At 37.3% G+C, this 20,357-nt stretch overlaps 3 protein-coding genes across 6 annotated transcripts in view; 1 reads left to right on the plus strand and 2 right to left on the minus strand.

Annotated features, from left to right (window-relative positions):
* The window catches only part of LOC107720658 (phosphatidylinositol 3,4,5-trisphosphate 3-phosphatase TPTE2-like), a 10,828-nt gene extending 1,850 nt beyond the window's left edge, over positions 1 to 8,978 (minus strand). Inside the window, exons 1-20 of one of the 3 annotated variants that reach the window (XM_016528425.1) lie at positions 8,898 to 8,978; positions 8,653 to 8,802; positions 8,170 to 8,246; positions 7,875 to 7,952; positions 7,742 to 7,789; positions 7,427 to 7,588; positions 6,492 to 6,611; positions 6,300 to 6,399; positions 5,181 to 5,244; positions 4,934 to 4,998; positions 4,784 to 4,844; positions 4,596 to 4,677; positions 4,412 to 4,500; positions 4,268 to 4,329; positions 4,105 to 4,185; positions 3,897 to 4,002; positions 2,854 to 2,951; positions 2,599 to 2,694; positions 2,420 to 2,490; positions 2,271 to 2,337 (exon numbers count right to left, since the gene is read on the minus strand). In XM_016528425.1, coding sequence (XP_016383911.1) covers positions 2,271 to 2,337; positions 2,420 to 2,490; positions 2,599 to 2,694; positions 2,854 to 2,951; positions 3,897 to 4,002; positions 4,105 to 4,185; positions 4,268 to 4,329; positions 4,412 to 4,500; positions 4,596 to 4,677; positions 4,784 to 4,844; positions 4,934 to 4,998; positions 5,181 to 5,244; positions 6,300 to 6,399; positions 6,492 to 6,611; positions 7,427 to 7,588; positions 7,742 to 7,789; positions 7,875 to 7,952; positions 8,170 to 8,219 — 1,500 coding nt within the window. In that variant the 5' untranslated portion in view covers positions 8,220 to 8,246; positions 8,653 to 8,802; positions 8,898 to 8,978. Of the gene's footprint in view, positions 1 to 1,621; positions 2,338 to 2,419; positions 2,491 to 2,598; positions 2,695 to 2,853; positions 2,952 to 3,896; positions 4,003 to 4,104; positions 4,186 to 4,267; positions 4,330 to 4,411; positions 4,501 to 4,595; positions 4,678 to 4,783; positions 4,845 to 4,933; positions 4,999 to 5,180; positions 5,245 to 6,299; positions 6,400 to 6,491; positions 6,612 to 7,426; positions 7,589 to 7,741; positions 7,790 to 7,874; positions 7,956 to 8,169; positions 8,247 to 8,652; positions 8,803 to 8,897 lie in introns of those variants that run through there. The other 2 variants (XM_016528423.1, XM_016528426.1) reach the window with 2 other exon arrangements.
* Positions 8,979 to 9,003: 25 nt separating this feature from the next.
* Positions 9,004 to 13,849, plus strand: fgl1b (fibrinogen like 1B). Its single transcript, XM_016528427.1, has 9 exons — positions 9,004 to 9,080; positions 11,359 to 11,564; positions 11,759 to 11,829; positions 11,935 to 12,169; positions 12,487 to 12,646; positions 12,764 to 12,861; positions 12,932 to 13,020; positions 13,114 to 13,304; positions 13,393 to 13,849. Exons 3-9 carry the CDS (start codon positions 11,773 to 11,775, stop codon positions 13,574 to 13,576), a joined length of 1,014 nt encoding a protein of 337 aa, XP_016383913.1. The 5' UTR covers positions 9,004 to 9,080; positions 11,359 to 11,564; positions 11,759 to 11,772; the 3' UTR covers positions 13,577 to 13,849.
* Positions 13,850 to 14,178: 329 nt separating this feature from the next.
* thsd1 (thrombospondin, type I, domain containing 1) lies at positions 14,179 to 20,316 on the minus strand. 2 transcript variants are annotated; one of them, XM_016528420.1, is made up of 5 exons: positions 19,618 to 20,316; positions 18,839 to 18,958; positions 16,641 to 17,600; positions 15,852 to 16,010; positions 14,179 to 15,760 (listed from the first exon to the last, which is right to left on the minus strand). In XM_016528420.1, the coding sequence occupies exons 2-5, from the start codon at positions 18,894 to 18,896 to the stop codon at positions 14,322 to 14,324; spliced, it is 2,616 nt and encodes an 871-aa protein (XP_016383906.1). In that variant the 5' UTR covers positions 18,897 to 18,958; positions 19,618 to 20,316; the 3' UTR covers positions 14,179 to 14,321. The 2 variants fall into 2 exon arrangements, with proteins under 2 accessions (XP_016383906.1, XP_016383907.1); XM_016528421.1 differs by having other exon boundaries at positions 18,839 to 18,963.
* Between the last annotated feature and the right edge of the window lie 41 nt (positions 20,317 to 20,357).

Genomic DNA, 20,357 nt, shown 5'->3' on the forward strand with positions numbered 1-20,357 from the left:
TTTTTTTTATGGTCAGGATATCGCGTATATTACGTGGATGGAAACTACCCAGGCAGCAATCGCATGGTTTTGGATCATGAGACTTTTATTCTTAACCTGACTCTGGCTAACAACCAGCCCTCAAAACCTGACCCCAACCCATCCTGGACCTTACTGTACCGCGCGTCTAAGGCCTACGGTTTGTCCACACTCTTCCCATCAGACATGGACACTTTAATCAAAGTCATGAAGAATGATGACCGTGTCTTCCAGCACTTCTGGTACCTCTTTCATAAAGGCCACGTCTCAAAGCCCTGCACAGACACTTGCAAGACATCACTAATCTGCCTTCTACACAGCGGACGATACGACCTTCTAACGCAGTGTGACGTGCTACACGGAGATAAACACTCTGTTAGGAAGACAATGTGTTGAGAAAATATGAAACTAGAGTTCTAATGGGTTTAATACCACACCAACATCACAGACACTTTCATTTGAACTACTTTTTGTAGCATTTGTTACGTTTGTACTTGAGATCATCAAAAGCTGACTTGCTATGGACATTTATTTAAAGCTGTAAGGTCAAGATAGGGTTAAAAAAATCAGCAGTTCTTGTAAAGATGTGGACTTTAGAGCAGAGAACCAAAGTAAAGTATTACTGGTTGAAAGTGGAACAGGTAGTGACTTCACTGAATCGTGTAAAAACCACAACTGCTCAAACGTCTCAGTCCTCATTCTCACTCATGTGGTTCAGTGTGATTTGCGTCACTTTTGATCGGATTGTGGTCTGTCACTTTAGAAGTGATATCTATATTTAGTGTTATCACTTCCTGCATTGAGCTATAGGTTGCACACTGGAGCCTGTTGAAGGCTTATTGTAAAAGAAAATTGATTCAACCACAAGTCGTTAAACTTAATTGTTTTAATGGCTAATGCAAGGATGAAGAGATTCTGTGATCATGTGATTGTTTCTCTGTGTGAACTGTCGCACTTGCTGAAAATTATTTTGCAATTCTAGTGGGATTTTATGAATGTTGAAATGGATTGTCTGAAGGTCTAGATTAATAAATAATTATTTTGCAAGGTAATTTGTTTATAGATTTAAACTGTGCGGTACAGTTCAAAAGTTTGGATTCACAATGTTGTTGGAAAAAGTAAATTTTATTGAGCAACTACGCATTAAATGAATCAAAAGTGATTTATGTTGTTAATGTCACAAATTTCTGTTCCAAAGCAATGCTGTTCCTTTGAAATTTAATAAAATAATTCTGGGGAAAAAATGTATTGCAGATTACACAAAATTAAGCAGTACAACAGTTTTCAACCGATAAAAGTGAGAAATGTTTAGGTGACAAATCATTTAATCAGAATGATTTCTGAAGGATCATGTGGCACTGAAGACTGGAGTAATGATGCTGAAAATTCTGTTTGCGTCACAGGAATAAATTACATTTTATAATATATTCAATTAGAAAAGTTATTTTGTAATTATTTAATTGCAGTTTTTACTGTATTTTTGATCAAATAAATACAGCTTCGGTGAGCATGAGATGCATTTTGAAAAAATCTAAAAATACAAAAAAATCTAATCTTTTAAATGGTAGTGTTTTGTATATTTAATTAAGTCTCATCTTTTTGAATTAATTGATATGGCATTCAATTTACAAATACAGAGTAGACCTCTGTTACCAAGCTTTATCAAATATAAATATTCTAAAGAATTCAAAACTTAAACCAGAAAGGACTCTTTTCTATTTAAATGTTGTGGATAAGAGCTACATTATAGGAACAAGCTGAAAATACATTATAGGTTTCACTGAATACAAGCATCCCACTCCTCAAATGTGACGCAGTGCAAGACAGAACCACTAGGAGTCAGTAGATCATGCCTGATGACAGTATGTACTCAACAAATATTTAAACATATTTTCCATGGAAGCAGGTGTTTGATATGTAAATACTTTTTTGAATCATTTCTTTCACAGAATAATTTTAACTGCTGCCAAGGATAAACAGAACCACAGTACAAAAACAAAGAATTTCCAATACATTTTTTGCACACAAAAACAACCATGGAAATACAATGACATTTTTTACACATCACATTCAAATCTTATATATCTGTAGATTTATGTGGAGTGTTTACATTGGCTTCAGTTTGCAGCTTATTGTAAGTATACCTCAAGAGATATATCTACTTATACGAAAGGACAAGAATAGTAAACAATATCCACTGTCAGAGAATTGTCTTCTCAAGGGTCTGTGAAATACAACGTCACTCCGAAGTCCTCCTTGTAGATGTCCCAGGTCTTTGATTTGTGTGGATTGTCCAGCTCCTCCCTCGAGAGATACAAGCTACAACACAAACAACAACACAAAGATCTCAGCTCTCAGAAGAGAAAAAATCTTCTAAAACTACAGACAAAAAAAAAACCACCTGTTGTTCTCAACAAAAGAGGTGTTAAACCAGAAATAGAAAGGACAGTCCTCGTAACCCTTTGGCAAACCCTGGAGAGAGAAAAAGAAGTTCAAGCAACAGTGAACAACATTTAAATGTTCTGCCGACACTTCAACACATATATGGGTCAACTCAATACTAAAATAGTGGAGACCTACAGCACTGGACTCAAACATGACCTTCACATCTCCAATCACAACAGGCCCTTCCTGTAAACTGATGACCACCGCATTGCTACCGGTGTCAGGAAACACCTGAGAAAAAAAAAACACATGACGGGACGGGAGGAGTAGAATGACGTGGAATGTGTGCTTTGGTACGCCACTAGTAAAGCTGCTAGCTTTGCCCTTATTATACAGAACAGAGAAACGTGTTAAAAGTGTTGACGATCACGTCTAGCTTTAGACACGTACCGCACAGTTCTGCTGTTTGGCACAAACACACTGGAAGACGAGCTCTTGCTTCACTATGATCTTCACCTTCAGGTCGCTCCCATTCCCCTTCCCTACACCTGAACAACAACCACAGCCACGGGAAAATTACACAAAGTGTTTCCTTTGTTTACTTAATATTTACTTACAAATTTTCACTTTAAGTTGCATGAAAATACATTTTAATATTAAATATAATTCAATATGAATATATGCATCATATTTCACATTCAATATGTTTAAATTAATTTAAATTTCATATTCAATATAATGTAAATATATGCATATACTGTGTATATACAGTGGGTACGGAAAGTATTCAGACCCCTTTAAATTTTTCACTCTTTGTTATATTGCAGCCATTTGCTAAAATCATTATTTTAATCATATAAAATGTGTATATATTATTCAATATTAATATAAAATAAATATGCATGGATACATTACATGTATTTCAAATCAACTATATATATTACTATATATTGCTATTCTATATGTCACCGTGGAACACAAAACCAGTCATAAGGGTTTTATACAAGATTTTATATTTTATATTGTATTTTATACATCATCTGAAAGTTGAATAAATAAGCTTTCCATTGATGTATGGTTTGTTATGATAGGACAATATTTGTCCGAGATACAACTATTTGAAAATCTGGAATCTGAGGGTGCAAAAAAATCTAAATATTGAGAAAATAGCCTTTAAAGTTGACCAAATGCAGTTCTTAGCAATGCATATTACTAATCAAAAATTAAGTTTTAATATATCTACAGTAGGAAATTTACAAAATATCTTCATGGAACATGATCTTTACGAAAAATCAATAATTTTGATCCATACAATGTATTGTTGACTATTGCTACAAATATAGCCATGCTACTTATGACTGGTTTTGTGATCCAGGGTCACATATATTAGTTTTTTCATATTCAATATCTAAATATTTTATTTAGCATATTTCTCATGTATATATTAATACATTTTATAAGTAATATATTTATAATAACAGGCTGGGTCTTACCTGCGATGGAGTGGATTCGAATGCTCTTTATTTTCAGGCTCTTCTGAGGTGGTAGCTGACGGTTGTATTGGTTCTTCATGATCTCATAATAACCGACGTACCTACTCTGCAAGTGCAAAACGAACAGAAAATGTATCAATAAAAAAAGAATATACACATTCACTGATTACTGTTGGATCCATGGCTTCCAATCCAGTGTCACACACACCTGTGAGGGAGTTTCAACACCCTGGAACTTCGAACTCATACTTTTATCAGTCCGTCTCTCCCCAAAGTAGTCCAAACTCTCCTGTAAGATGGTTCATAGAACATTTGAACACAATCTTGGATGAGAAGGGCTCTAAATGTAAACATGGATGAACAGACTGTACCTGCGCACTCTCAAACTGATCGCTGTCGATGAGCCACGTGCACACCATAGTCCCAGTCCGCCCTATTGAACAAAACCCAACCATTACACACTTCAGACAGACTGTACATTCAGACACAACACTGAATACCACCAAACGACAGACCTTTTCCTCCTTTGCAATGGATGGCGATCACATTGTTGGACTCTGCTGCCATCCACTCCCTAACACAGGCCGTGTACCGCAGCATATCTCTGACAGCGTTAATAACAAACAGAGCTTCAATCAAGCCTCAAACCTTGCTAAAAATTCATATTTTGATGTTCAGTTGAGGTGACAGCACACTTACTGGAGTGACGGCACATTATGGTCATCTATCATAACACGCTCCACTCTATAGTGAAAGAACTTTGGATCGTAACCCTTCTCACCTGAAACCAGATGTCAGATTAGCACCTTTATTTATCACTCCTTTTAAAAATGATCTGTACTAGCAATTAAGGTCAAATAATCTGATAGAGATCATCGTCTACTCACTACAGAGGTTAAACACCTTGTAGTGATCCAGATGTTTGGTGTCCAGGAATCTAGCGACCTCCTGAAATGTGTCATTTATGTATTCATCATACAATTGTTGCAATGTTTTCTGAACGATTCAAATATGTAAACTACTACTATGTATCTTACTCTGATTGGGTTCCTATAGAGCGCCTGCTTCCCAGACGATGGAAAAGACATGGCAATGACTCTTTCTGAAGAGACAGAAGACCCATGATTAATCACTTTGGTTGGCAAATTAATTCATTTTGATGTTGTTTATAATGTTTTAAATTAATTTAAAATGATACATCTGATGCAAAATTAAAGAGAAAAAAACATGAAGATGAAATGAAATGGCTATATTTCTGTCAACTACAACAAAAAGCAATCAAACCTGTGACATAAGTGAGGTCCAGATCAAATCCATCTTTTTGGTACCGTCTTTTGTTCTCGGACACCTATGAAAATGATTAGATCAAGTTTATTTATATAGCAATTTCATACAACATAAAAAACGCTTTACGTGAGAGTGAGAAATGTGAAAGAACATATGTTTAAGAACATATAAACAAAGACAAGAAAACGACTAAATAGAAGACTAAAAATTAAATAAGGAAAACAAATAAAACTGGAAATGGATAAAAAGTGGTTAAATAAAAATGGATTAAAGTTTAAAAGAAGAATGAAAAGTACATACACTGCAGACAAAAGTTTGGATATAAAAAAGATTTATATATATATATATATATATATATTTTTTTTTTTCACAATATTGCTCTTTTTACTGTATTAAAAATCAATAAAATCAATAAAAATTGATTAAAGTTTAAAAGAAGAACTGTATTTTTTATCAAACACATGCAGCACACGCGTCTTTGAAACACAAACAGATTGAAAAAGGGTATCTGAGGATTTTTAAGCTCAAATTTAAGACTTTTTAAGCCCTTATTTAAGACCTACACAAATTAAATTAATACTGTATGAGCAGGGTTAAGCAATGTCTATGGTAACATTTTTAACTGTAAAATGACTGTATGAATGTAAAAAGCATGATTTACAGTGAAGATACAGGTTTTCCACAAAAACAAGAAGTTTTATGAAATGATAAATTTCACATTTCAGCCTTTAAACCATTTTTAAGAAAGAAAAAAAAAAAAAAAAAGAGTCAGAAGTATCAGTTATTATATTAAACGATTATTATCAATCAATTATTATATTAATTAAATACCATCTAAATATATTTTACTGTCTTAATTGTTCAAATTTTTATAATGCATTATCTTGTCGATTCACAAGTTCACATTCACAACTCTGCGTGAAAATACGGCTCGATTTTCACTTTGTCTGAACAAAAACAGCAGATGTGGTTATTAAAAAAGGCAAATTCATTCACTGCCAGCAGAGACGCCAGAAATCCCACGCATTACCTGATTGGCTAAGGAGACACAATCGCAGTTATTATAATGACCACACCACACACTGTGATGAACAACATTTTCTTGGTGTCACTCACCATTCTCCTGGTGACCTTTTCAAGCTCTTTCTTCTGAGAGGCCAGTCTGAAGACACGTACCAGAATCAATATCCTCAGAGATCTCAGGAACGTGACCACCCTGCAAACACACCATTTTAATATCGTTATACTACTAGAATATTGGGTGAAATGGGAGCATGTTGAGAATGTGTTCTGTTAAATCTGCTGTACCTGGGAATCAGGCTAGCTCCGGAGAGATCGGTGAATGCGTAGATCATGGTGACCACCAGGGTAACAACCACAATACACGCATCTATTATATTCAGTATTGAGCTGAAATACACTTTGAATCTGAGAAAGAAGATGATTTAAAGGGTTAGTTCAGCCAAAAATGAAAATTAGGCTGTGTTTCCGCCCGGAACGGCTTCAGTTTACAACACTGAGCGCAAGTCAAGTGATTATTACGTCACTTATTCAAGTGATTATTACGTCTTGAATATGGATATTTTTCTTACAAAAACACATAGATTCGCTACAGGAGGCCTTTGTTCACCCCCCGGATCCGTGTGAGGCACTTTTTTTTTTTATGGATGGGAGCTTTTTATTTAACTTCTTTTGGACTGAAGCACTGCAACACCCGCTGACTGCAGTGATAGAGCTTGGAATAGCCAGGACAATTTTTAATATAACTCCAACTGGATTCGTCTGAAAGAAGAAAGTCATATACACCTAGGATGCCTCGGGGGTGAGGATTCGTCTGAAAGAAGAAAGTCATATATACCTAGGATGCCTCGGGGGTGAGTAAAACAGCCTAATTTTCATTTTTGGGTGAACTAACCCTTTAAGAAAGGTTTATCAGAGATTGCTAAGGAATAGATCCTAAATATGTAAAATAATACCTTTCGCTGAGTTTGTGGACCATTTAACTTATTTTTGTGCTTGAGCTCTAGGAAACTTGGTCTAGAGTGATAAAAACTCATTTGGGAAAAACAAACCGGAAATGTGTTTCCTGCAAATCATTTCCTATGATGAGCAACTCATCATGTGAAACATGAACGCTACAGTGCTATTGGTTACTTTCAGTCTAAAGTGTTTTGTAAATGACGTTCAAATGAAATGCAAGACGAAAGACTAAATTCACAAAATTACTTTGAAAACCTACTAACCCTTCCACGTATACACGGAGCAGCACATCAATGAGGAAAAAGAAGGAGATGACAAGCGAAACAGACTCCATTGCTCTTCTAACATCGTGACTACCGTTGGAAAGAGAAAAGTCCACAATGACCAGAATAATATCCACAATGATCAGTACCAAGCCAAAAACACTGCAAATAAGAAGAGAAGAACATAGAAAAACATAGTCTAAAATCTATTTTTGAAAAAAAAAAAAACTAAAAGATCACAAACACTTTTATTGGATTTTTTAGGTCCTGGGAGCCTCTTTATGTGACATTCTGAAATGAAATGATCCCACTTACCGAAAACCAAAAGACATCACAAAAGGAGCTATAGTTTCCCGGATACGACTGCAAAACAAATCAAATACAGTATGAAACGTTAGAATATTCATCTCAAAACATCACAATGTCAACAAATTATAAGCTTACTTACTGGTACATGGTGTCTGGGTCCTCAGTCTCTTCCTTTCCGTCATCAATCTGCACCTCTGCCTCCTCTTTCACCCCATTACTGCTCCAATATAGATACATAGACAAAAGATACAACATAACCACCTTGCATCATTTTAGAAACGTAAAGCTTACAAAACGTCAGACATTAGAGTCATTTGTTAAACACAATGTAATTCTGCTGGGAATAGTGCTGAATTACTCATTTAAAGGTGGGGGAGTAAAGGTCATGATGCTGGTGAAGTGTTAGTAACTTCATTTGAATGTTATTCACTTACCCATTAACTTCCTTGGAATCTAACCCAGGGTTGAAATGCACTGATGTCATTTTTACTGGAAAGTTTTAAGTTTCTCTCTGAAAAAAAAAAAAAAATTACATGTGAAGAGTTCGGATGCGAAACCCTCTAAGTGCCGTCTGAAATTTTCTTCTAAAACTAGCATTTTTCTCAGACTCCTATGTTTATGTTCAGTTATTTCAACTTAATAGCAATGAAAACCTATTCATTGGCATTGAAGCGAAATTACTGAACCTACACATAGGAGCATCATAAAAAAAAATGCTCATTTTAGAAGAAAATTTCAAATGGCACTTAGAGGCGTTTGCATCTGAACTCTTCATATATAAAAAACAATTAAACTGCAGTTTATTTAAAGATAGTATATACTCTCTTTATATATGATAGTACGATAGTTTGAGTTATGATATCAGTCAAAAATAAAGCAGAACTAACAAACTCAAACATGACAAAAGATATACTTACTTTAGACCAATAAATCCTCAGAGGGTCCAAATTCAAGCTTTCTGAGGTGGATTAAAAGATTTTCTGATTAATATCCCATGGATTACTAATCCGGAAAGTTGTCTGTACCAGAAAGTTTCGAAATCAAGTATGAAGCTCTAAATTAAATATCTGCATAAAGAAATATAACAAGAAATCATTGGTTTGTTTCAGTCTGAACAAGATCACAGCAAAGGAATGCCAGCTTTGGGAAAACCGATACAAACCAGTCAGAAAGCGCATCCGGGAAAACAGTTTCCTTCCTTTGCTCGACTCGCAGGCAGCTTTTCTGCTTTCTGAACAATCACATGTTCCTCAAACAGGCTTTCTGTGTCAGGTCTCCATGACTGTCTTTACGAGCGGTGACTGTCCCGTGATTTTTTGTGATAACAAAGGAAGGAGGTTCAAAGGTTAGCAGTAGTTTTCTTCTGTCTTCCATCCACAACCACATTCACACCGCCCCCTTCTTCACTCCTGCTGCAGACGTAGCGGTTTTTAACTTCCTCATGCGCTTTTGATGCACACAAAATGGGAATGGGGGCGAATGGGAACGGTGATAACAAAACAAATGCGGTCCTTAAATTCACTGAGGTATTATACTTCGTAGTGTTATTAAAATATGGTTGCAATGAAAGTGCGTTTGCGCGCGCACGCGCGATGCAAGTTTTATTATGTTTTCTTGGGGGCCAAATTATGGAGTCAATATAATGCCACTTATATATGCAAAATAATAAAGTTTTGCAAAAGAAAATAAAGTTTTGCAAAAGAAAATAAAGTTTTGCAAACGAAAATGAAAGTATTGAGAAAAAATAAATGTGTTTTTTGCAAACAAAAATAAAGAATTGCAAAAGTATTTGATTTTTTTTTTACCTTCATTTCGATCTCTTTACTTAACGTTCAGGGCTGCGTTTCCCAAAAGCATCTTAAGCCTAAATCGATTGAAGAACCATTGTCATCATTTGGCTTACGATGCTTTTGGGAAACGCAGCCTTGACGAGTTTAGTAAATAATAGCCTATACTGTAAATGCCCGACATGCCAATTAAAGCTTTGATTATGCTATATGACAGGAATTTTTACTGGAAGTGCAGTTTAGAGGATGAATTTAACAATAACCCTATAAATACCCTAACCCTATAATTATAAATACTAGAATTATAAATGAATAATTTGCGTAGTTTCATTTGTAAATGAAAACACCACTCATTTATCGTCACATACAGGTGTAAACGCAATCATAAAGTCAAAACTTTATTGGCATAATTGTCAGGCGTTTACAGTAGTTGCAAAATATATGGTAGCATATACTATCAACTAGAAGTTGTTCCCTCAATAGGATCTCATGGCCACGACATATTATCACGTTCCCACGAATTAATATCTCGTGGCCACGACAAAACTAAACCAAAAAGACTCAAGCTTCATTTTTTTAAAAACTTAACAGTTACAATCATTTCTTAATTTATGCCAGGAGTTATGTAAATGAAAAACGAAGTCGAGATCGATATGAAGCCTGAGTCATAGACCTTTTTAATGATGTAAGTTAGTTTATGAAGTTAATTGCATTCTTTAACATTAAAACTAGCAGTAACTCTGAACTCATGTAAACAAAGAACGCTTCTGTGCGCTGGCGTCCTCCCACAGGTTAAGAGATTTTAAACAAACACATTTAGTTAACCAAATGAAACAATACACATTTTAATGCTATAAAAGTGTGCACATTGAGAGAAGTAAACAGCAGATGTTCATGTTAACAACTTCTTTAACTTGAGCAAACACTGCTAATACACATATACATTTGTTAATAAAACGAAAACATGCATGTTTTAATGCTAGAGAATAAAAGGAAACGATCCACCCGCATGCCTCTGCTCAACGATGGTGCCTGGATCAGTGAGCTGCGTCTCGGGCCGATGACGTCACTTCCAGGGAGGCATGCCCAGGCCTGTTGTACACGCCCCCGTCCCTTGACTCCACCCCCATGTCAAAACAGTGCCAGAAAGCGAGACGCGCAGAAACGTGAAGCGCAAAGGGAAAAACGGTATCGCAAGCTCAAACTTCACTGAAACGCAAAATAAAAGCAGCGTTGCAAATAAATTAGTAGATATGGCCATGGAAAATATGTATTGCAAAATCATTGCTTTTGTGCTGTTTCATTTATATTTTGCAATTCTTTATTTTTGTTTGCAAAAACACATTTATTTTTTCTCAATACTTTCATTTTCGTTTGCAAAACTTTCATTTTCGTTTGCAAAACTTTATTTTCTTTTGCAAAACTTTATTATTTTGCATATATAAGTGGCATTATATTGACTCCATACCAAATAGCCTACTCCATCTCCTCAGTAATTGTAAATCCTTGTGGAGACCTTTTTTGTGAAAACTGCTTCATAAAATAACGAAGTAATGATTTGAATAAAATCTAAAAGTAGTCTGTATTAAGGAACAGTTCACGCAAAATAAAATTATTTAGGCTACTTAATTTCCTCACACCTTTTCAAACACGTTGGCCTAAATGACATTATTTTCTGTGTAAAACACAAATAGCCTATAGAAATTTTAAATGTAAAGATGAAAAAGCAAAATTAGCTGCCTATCCTAAGTAGGCTATCCAGTAGGGATGGTGTAGCCTACTTACTTATATTGCTAATCATAATACTAAAGGTTTTGTTTGTTTTATGTGGAACAGAAATTCCACATAAATTATAAAGCAAACAATTTTACGTTCTTGCTTCTGGTATGTGTGGAATGGGGGAAGATGAAGCATCTTTCTGACCCAGTGGACAGATAATGTGGACCATGCGGAACCAGCAGCGCCTATAAATATTAGAAATGAAAGTCTGGAGGGCATTTCATTGACACTTAATCTGGAGACGGGTAAGAACACCGCGTTCTGTAAGTATAGACTTATGTTTAATAAACCTTTATTGATATTTAAAAAGAATATATGACTGCATTGCTTATTTTTCTACTTGCATTTAAACATTTTACAGTGTTGAATGCAAATTAAATGGAAGCTTATGTTTACTACGTTTTATGTGTTTGTATTCTTGGACAAGATTAACACATTTCTCCATTTTCATGTAAAGAATATTAGATAGTCATGTCACAGCTGGTGTTTATCTTGGTGTTTCATGCGCTCACATTTCTTCAAATCTCAGTAAGTTTCACCAGAATTTCAACAGTATCTAAACATTACATAGAAAAACAGCCTATAGAAAAAGAACCAAAAACAGAAGAATAATGTTGCCTTTGGTTTATTGAGGCAGAGGAAGAATGCAAAGTATCTGAAGTGTTGAAGCTGAAGGAAGAGATTCGTAAGCTGAATAATAAATTGCTGATTGGGGAATGGAAAATTATGCTTCTGCGTAATCACCGACGCTTCAAGCTGATTCCCAACCTGGAACTATCACTGGAACACAAGAAGACCCCTGAAAACAACACTGAACCTTCACCCACCCTACCAAGTACTGGAGGCTCATTATTAGTTCATGACAAAGGTAATGTTTATACTTTTGTAAGAAACCTGTGCACGTTGTTAAACCTTTTCATAATTTTATGATAACTGATTATGAACAAATTTTGAAATGTTTTAAAATCAGTTTTTTTAATCTATCTGGAGTCTCAAGTCTATTTAAGTTTTAAGTTTTTTATTTTATTGTATTTCTTGAATTTTAACTGTGTTATTGCTGGGGTTAAACTGACATACAAAAGGGAAAGAAAAGTACATTGTGATAAAACAGAGCTAAAACTTCAAAAAGAAAGTTGATCTCAAAATAGTTAAATCATTTTTTCCCCTATAATTTATGTCTGTTAGATTGTTCGGAGTTATATGACAGACTAAAACCAGGGAGCGGATTCTACAGGATTAAACCCAAACTGTCAGTTGAACCATTCCTTGTGTACTGTGAGATGGAAGATGGTGGGGGCTGGACTGTGATTCAGAAACGGATCAATGGGAAAGTTGATTTTGACAGGTAAGTCTACTTACTTGCGTCTCTTTGTACTAATGAATATTTTTGCGGAAAGTTTATATTCTTACATTCAGACCCACATAAAGATCAGTATGATCAAATTGGCATTTCTATTCACAGAAAGTGGGAAGATTATAAAAATGGATTTGGTGATTTTCAGTCAAGCAAAGATGAATTCTGGCTTGGGAATGATCATATTCATGCCCTGCTCAATGATGGTAAGATTTGTATATAAGCTGATCACTCTGCTTTTCTGCTCTACAATAATACAATTAAAATCCTCTTTAGGTGAAAATGTGATGAAAATTGAACTGATGGACTGGAAAGGAGAGAGATCCTATGCCATGTACGACAACTTCAGAGTGTCAGATGAAAAAGTATGTTTTTTTTTGGTTCCTACCTTTAACAATTTAATGTCTCCTATTCAATCAAATTCCTCTTTGCTCACATCATTCCTCATCTATCCTCAGGATAAGTACAGGCTGCACTACGGGATGTACAGTGGTCAGGCAGGAGATGCACTGTCCGGAGGGGCCAATATGGTGGAGCAGTGGTCAGCCTCTCATAACGGCATGCAATTCAGCACCCGGGACCAGGATCACGATCGCTACCTGCAAGGAAACTGTGCTGTTGAGAACAGGGGGGGCTGGTGGTATAACAGGTGATGCTGAGGGCTTTCTGAACTTTATGGGCATAGCTTTTTTGTACACTTAACACAGAATCTTATGTTACCTGTTGCTTACTTATAGGTGTCATGCTGCCAATCTTAATGGGAGATTTTACAGAGGTGGAGAGTACAAAGCCAAGCATGATAATGGTGTGGTCTGGGGCACCTGGAGAGGACTGTGGTACTCTCTCAGACGCACAGCCATGAAGGTCCGGCCCAGCTCCTACATGGACAACTTAGGGAGTGGAGTAGGACCCATTGAGTAGCACAACATTTGTGTATTTTACAGTGCATTAACTATAAGATTTACAAGGTATGTGCCAAAAATAAGAAAGGATCTTGTAGGGACAAAAGAAAAGACTTATCTTGGTTAACTGAATAAATACATTGGCTTACATTACAATTACGATTTGATATTAAGTAAAATTATATGCTTATTATTATTTGTGTAAAATGGTAAATATACAACATTGCATGCAATAGCATACAGTATGCATACCATAATAAAGCAGCATCCAAACATACTGAAAGTCTTGATTGAGATTTTGTATCAAACTATTTTTTATCTTACATAGTGTATCTTTAACATGGTTGACAGTAAAACAAACATTCATTAAAGAAATGTGCTGTATGTATATTTTAACCTGTTCTCCAAAAACCTGAGAATTTACATTTTCCAGTGTACAAACAAATCCAAATATGTACAAAATATTCTTGTGATATGGATACTGTATAAAGTCCATGACAGTGGTTTGCATAAGTTCAAAATGGCTTTTCAAATTAATAGTCAAAACCCCATAAATAAAAATAAAATTGATCATAGATTGCATTTCAAGGCTTGAAAACATTAATATAATACAAAGAGCTAACAAAATCTGATATGCATGTCCACATGGAGCAAAAATAACCTCCTACTATTAAAAACAAGTGCTTCATTCTATTAAGTCTTTTATTTTGAAGTTTGAGTTTGCTTCAGCAGAGTGTAGGAACCTCCCAGAAACGCAGGTTTGATCAGTTAAGTTTATGAATAGTCAGAACCTCTACTCCATCATCCTCACCCAAGTATCCAGAAATGTCCATCATGTGCTGCTCTGACTCTGTGAGACTATACGGGGAGTTGCTGTAGTCCGCAGAGAGAGGAAGGCTACGACAGCGTCCCCTGCGCTGCTCTGAGGTAGAAAATGTGGAACTGCGTTGCCTTTGGCAGGTTGATGAATTAGCCTCTCGTAGCTTCCTGGCTAGTATGTTCCTCTGGATGGGCGAAGGACCTCTTCTGCTCCAGTTCTGTTCTGCCCGTTCAGCTCGGTCCAGTGCCGAAGATGGGCTTCGAGTCACGCGATGAAGGTCTACCAAGGGCTCCTTTGTTGGTGTCACTGGAACTGAATCTTTCGAGTTTGACTGAGATGGGGGAGTGTCAACCCATGGTCTTCTCCTGTGGTCCACTGAGCTATCAGTTACTCTAGGACTGGAACAAGACCAGACCTCAAGTTCAGGAAGTGTATGCTCCCAGGGTCTGCTTCTACAGCTCCCCTCTGGTAGCTGGCGAGGAGTCACCTGGGTCATGCTTCTTTCTCGGTAGGGTCGGGATGGGGGCAGCTGATTCTGGTTGTTCTCGTGGAAGCTTGAAGTTCTCCTGAAGTTGGGATTCTTGGAGTATGGCACTCTACTGCGTTCTACCATCTCCACCCAGTCTGCTGTACGCTCAAGACGATGAGAGCTGGCACTGAATGAAGACTTCGGGGGACTCAGCAACAAGTCCACGTTTTGTCTTTCAGTTAAAGCATTGTTTTTGGGAGGCCACATGGGTTCTGGAAAGGGAGACCTTATGCGAAAGTGACTGCTGCTTGACTCTTCTGGGCTGTCAAGTTCTTGGGGCACTGGAGTTAGACCAGAAGGGGTTGAAGCCATTGCCTCTAGCATGGTGTCGTCGACTGGACTCTGGGACACATGGTAGACTTGAGTGGCCTCTTTTAAGCCCTTCTTCTTCATCTCCTTGAGCTGCTGTTGAGCCAAGTGGTAGCCAAAAATAGGTGGAAGGATCTTTTGTCCAGAAGGAGACATCCTCTCTGGGTCTTGAGAAAGAGGAAGAGGAAGGGACATGCTCTGTTGACGAGCCAACACACCTCGGTCCGAAGGTCCCTGCTTTGCAGGCAAGGTAAGTCCCTTCTGGAGGGGAGCTGCCTGGAGACTTTCTGAGAAACTGGGTCTCTGCATGCTGTGACCACAGATAGAAGCCTCATCAGAGTTCTTCCGACCGCTGGGAGAGTGCAGAGAGCCACGGCGCATGGAGCTGCACTTTGGAGCACGGCAGAGTTTTCTCCACACTGTGATAAAGATAGTGGCCAGGATCACAGCCAGGCACAGGGAGATCCCAGCCACTACCACTAGATTCCCAGTTAGGGGTGAGCTCACAGCTGGTGGAGGGGTGAGGGGTGGAGGCGGAAGCTCCTCTACATAAAGAAAAAACAGAATGGAGTTTATTCTGAAATAATTGGTTCTGAAAACAAAAAAATAAATAGATAAAAACAGTAAAATGCTTACCAGTGCAATCTTCCAGTGAACAGTGTGACTGCTCTCTAACCATGCCAGTGCATTGCATCCCACCACTAGAGGGCAGCAGACATTCACGAACACGCTCTCGCACCCCTTCTCCGCATGTCACACTACAACCACTCCATGGCTGCCATGGTCCCCACATTCCTTTAGAGCAATGATACATATCAGAGAGAAGAAATACATAAAAAAAGAGTACATTTTGTCTCAAGAAAATGTAAATGATGCTTTCCTATCAAAATCCTTGCTAAGATGCCAAGGTGTTTCTAAGGCATTTTCAGAGTGTTCTGGGCAATTGTTAGCTGGTTGCAATACTATGTTTAATACTTAGGGTTAGAGGTTAGGGCAGGGGTGTCCAGTGCTGCTCCTGGAGGGCTACCTTCCTGCAGAGTTTAGTTCCAACACACCTGCCAAGAAGTTTCTAGTGATCCTGAAGACCTTGATTCGCTTGTTCAGGTAAATTTAATTAGGGCTAGAGGCAAACTTGGCTGGAAAGTGGCCCTTCAGGAGTAGGACTGGACACCCCTGGGTTAGGGGTTCAAATCACTAATCCTAAGTATAAACAACAGCAATAGTGATAAATGCCTTAGTATTCACCACTAGTTAGTGAAATTAGCAAATAAAAATAATTATGAATGTTTGCATTTAGGTTGCTTTATTCAACCTAGTGTGATTCTGTCAGGCCTAAAACATAAAATTAAGAACAAATCAGTAATGCTAATTCCAGATTAAATTAGTTATTTTTTGTACATGCTCAACTGATAAAAGCAAACTCACTTGTATGTCTTTGCACAATCACACAGGTGTGGGCTAAACTGGGAGCCTTACTGTAGACGAGTGTGAAATGGAAGCAGTACTTTTTCCTGCCAGGGTCAAAGATGGAGCAGTTAAACTCAGTCTCATTCTCCCCTTGTGTGAGGAAATTGAAGGCCAGTTGAGAGGGAGCAGCCATGTCATTACTCTCTTCCTTATAAAGCAGAACTTTTCCATTTGTAACTGTACAGGGAGGAGCAATTCGACGAACAGAAATGGTTCCTTCACAGCCACTTTTGTAAATGTTATCTACAACAAGCTTGTAGGAGAAGATGCTGGACAGGTAAAGAGGACCAGAGGATTTGATGTCTTCCTGGATGTGAGGGGATTTTAGGGAAATCTGGATGAAGCCACGCTCTGTCAGAGGGGATGCACATGGCATCTCCAGATGCTGTGACCTAACTACTTTGATATTGTGTCTTATCCGGTTCTGCACCTTCTCAAAGGTGTTCCTCCCTACCTGGACTTGTTCCAGGTAGCTGACGTCAAGGAAGAGAGTTGAAGCTTTGTTGCTCGAACAAGGATGGAAGTTGTCGTTAGTGTACACTCCAATCCTAAAGTCATTAGAGCTCCGGTTGTTGCTGCCACGATCCACAGCCAGGTGAAAGGTGGGCCAGTGCACATGCAGAACTGGACTCCACCACCAGATGGCACTCCTGTTAGACACACCAAGGTTGTGCTTCTGCTCCAGTCGGAATCTGAAATAACCCGCATACAGGAAGCAAGAGCAGTTGAACTCCAGTGACCCATCTGGTTGGTTAAGGGGAAGTGACCTGGAGAGTACTGTAACATTCCTGTCGATGTCAATCAATGACACTGTCAGCCTGTGGTCGGTGAAGTTGCTTTCAGTGTTGTAATCCACAAACACACTGGCATTGCTCAAGGCGATGTGCATTGATGGCCAGAGATGGATACCAGCCATTGCTATACAAAAAAAAAAAAGAAAATATAAATGAAAATCAATCAAGAGACTTGATTGAACTAAAATTTGATGAACATTTTGGATATTTGCCAACTTATTGTCATGAAGTTGGGTGAGTGGTTTCCTTTAGCTATAGATTCTGTGTGGTTGTTAGCATGTAGTTATACTGTTACAAGAATGTTCTGTGTGGTTTGTAGGTGGTATTTACTGGTCAAACACTAAAGAGCCCACTCTCAAGTCTCTATGGTTGTGGTCCTGCTCTGGTTTAGGAGTTTTTGCCGCTCTTATTTTCTGCCAGTGAAAAACTAAGTCTGATTGCTAAAAACATTAGAAGACTGCCAACTACAGGCCTGGAAGAAATTTCACAGTATTTCTTCTCTTCTTTTTGGCTTTTCTGCTACTTTTATTGACAATGACTGTCTGTTGGACAGAAAATAATATGGAGAAAAGGGAGGAACGTGATCTTTAGAATACGCAAACTCACCATTACCAATATATGCACCACAGCCCATTGTGACGAAGCACATGTGCTAACCACTAGGTCATGACTTCAACTAAATTGGTCAATTGTTTCATACCTAGATTAGACTTTATGGTTTATCTCTAATATTACTGTAGATTTAAGGTTGTGCATTTGAAGCCATATGTAAATACTATACTACTTCATTATACTTAATAATGCAACACTTGAAACACATAAATTCTCACAGAATTTTTCAAGTTTAAGTTCTACTGCTGCACAGCACTGTTGTCTATTCCCGCAGTATAAGAACTTGAAGAGGCATTGTGATTTACAAATGCTGTGTGTGTGGGTCACTTCCTGCAGAAAAAACAAATACATCCAGGGGAAGAGAGTGCAGGAAAAGTCAGTGACCCTCCCTTCCCCCTCCCTACATTTTCCTCTCCAACTGAACTAGATTTACCACGATGCACTTGAAACTGCCAATCACTGACCTTCATTTAAACTCTATTTTGCATGAGAAGCAGAAAAGTTGGATTATATAACTGAACATTTGTGCCGTTGTCATGATTCCTGCGGATGTAATGAGAACTAAATAGTTTTATTACACCTGTTGAATTGCAGGTTTGGAGTTCCTTTCCTTTCCAAAGTCACCTATGGTTTGCATGCTCGCGGCATTAAGGCATAATTTTCCATAAAGCTGCTTTGGCATACAAATAAAGTTGACTTGACTAAATTCCAGGATAAACTGTTCTTTAAAATCTAAGGACATCTTCTCACCAAATCCCATCAGGAAGAGCAGCACAAATAGGGTCGCTGTAGGGAAGCCCTGTGTCATTCCGACTTCTGCGGCCTCTTATCTTTCTTTGTCCACATCACCCCAATCCACTGTTCTTCACTCTGTCCTGACACAGATCAAATTCAGTAAGATACAAGATATGAATATGTTCATTCTCCATACCACACTTTTTGTTTTGGCAATCACCTAACTCTTTCACTGGACTATCAATTGGTAAGGTGGAAAAATGAATTTGAATATCTTCTTGATAATCTCACATTTTAACGCATAGTATAGACTATTCCGTACATATACATAATAGGTTACACTTAATAAAATACAGGCTACACACACACAATGGCTTTTATTGATTTTTATTTTTTTCTTTATCAATCCAAACATTACTGAGCAAGGCTATATAATCTGTATTCATTATATTTTATTATAAATATAGAATTATTACAAAATACTATATATTATTCTATTATAAAATAAAATTCTGTATAATAAATGTATAAATAGTAATGTTATAATGTTGCTGGGGCACAATACTGATTTGAACACTCTAAACGTTCAAATTCCTATTACTTTATGTTGTAGACTTACTACTCATATTGTCCAGATATCTGTACTCTTGAACTTATACAAAATAAAAAAAAAAAAAAAACTTGCATTACACTTCTTACAGGTATAAACAAAACCTGTCGATATCCTACACTTAAATGCTAAAATTAAAGGTAAATAAAGGTATAGAGGTAGATGATAAAAGTATTTTACTTACATATGACATTGAGTCGGATGAATACCGTTATGTTCTTGTATCCTGGTCGGGCTGAAAGGCATCACGATACCGTGAGTTTTGTTTTTAAGCGTTAATGAATGAACGTCACGCTCTGAGGTACGCTCCAGACTGAGCGACAGTGAACGCGAGCTCCCTTGCTTCCTCTACCGGCGGTATTAGGGAAATTAAGTAAGGATGCGGTCTGGTCTCCACAAAAATCTATTTAGTATTTGAGTCTAGCCAACGAATTGTGAAGAACTGCATATTATACATTTTCAATGTGAATCCAAGGCTCTCTATAAATACAGCGAATTAGCTACTATATTTAATGTTACCAAACATAAATGTCAGAGGTTGGCGGTGAATCATCTGCTCAATAAATCTCCTCACAACGGGGAGGTCTGTCTCAAGATGAGCTTGGCATTTCAGGCAAAATTTTAAGTTCATTAATATATTAAACTATATTTAGGAACAGTCTACTCATTGTAATCGCAGTTGTCATTACTGGCTCACATGCTTCCATGGAAAGACCTTAGAAAAACAACATAATTCCTCAGTACTAGCAATTAGTGCCATAAAAGACAAACAACGCTGGTGAAGCATCTGATATAATACAGCAGAATGAAAAAACGCCAATGAAACGTGATAAGACACTAGAAATAATCAAGAAAGATAAATGAACACATGAAATAAAACCCAAAGAGAGAAAATGTTTTTTAAAAAATATTATTTTTACACAA

Source organism: Sinocyclocheilus rhinocerous, unplaced genomic scaffold (genome assembly GCF_001515625.1).
Source record: "Sinocyclocheilus rhinocerous isolate Xijiao unplaced genomic scaffold, SAMN03320098_v1.1 scaffold603, whole genome shotgun sequence".
NCBI lineage: Eukaryota > Metazoa > Chordata > Actinopteri > Cypriniformes > Cyprinidae > Sinocyclocheilus > Sinocyclocheilus rhinocerous.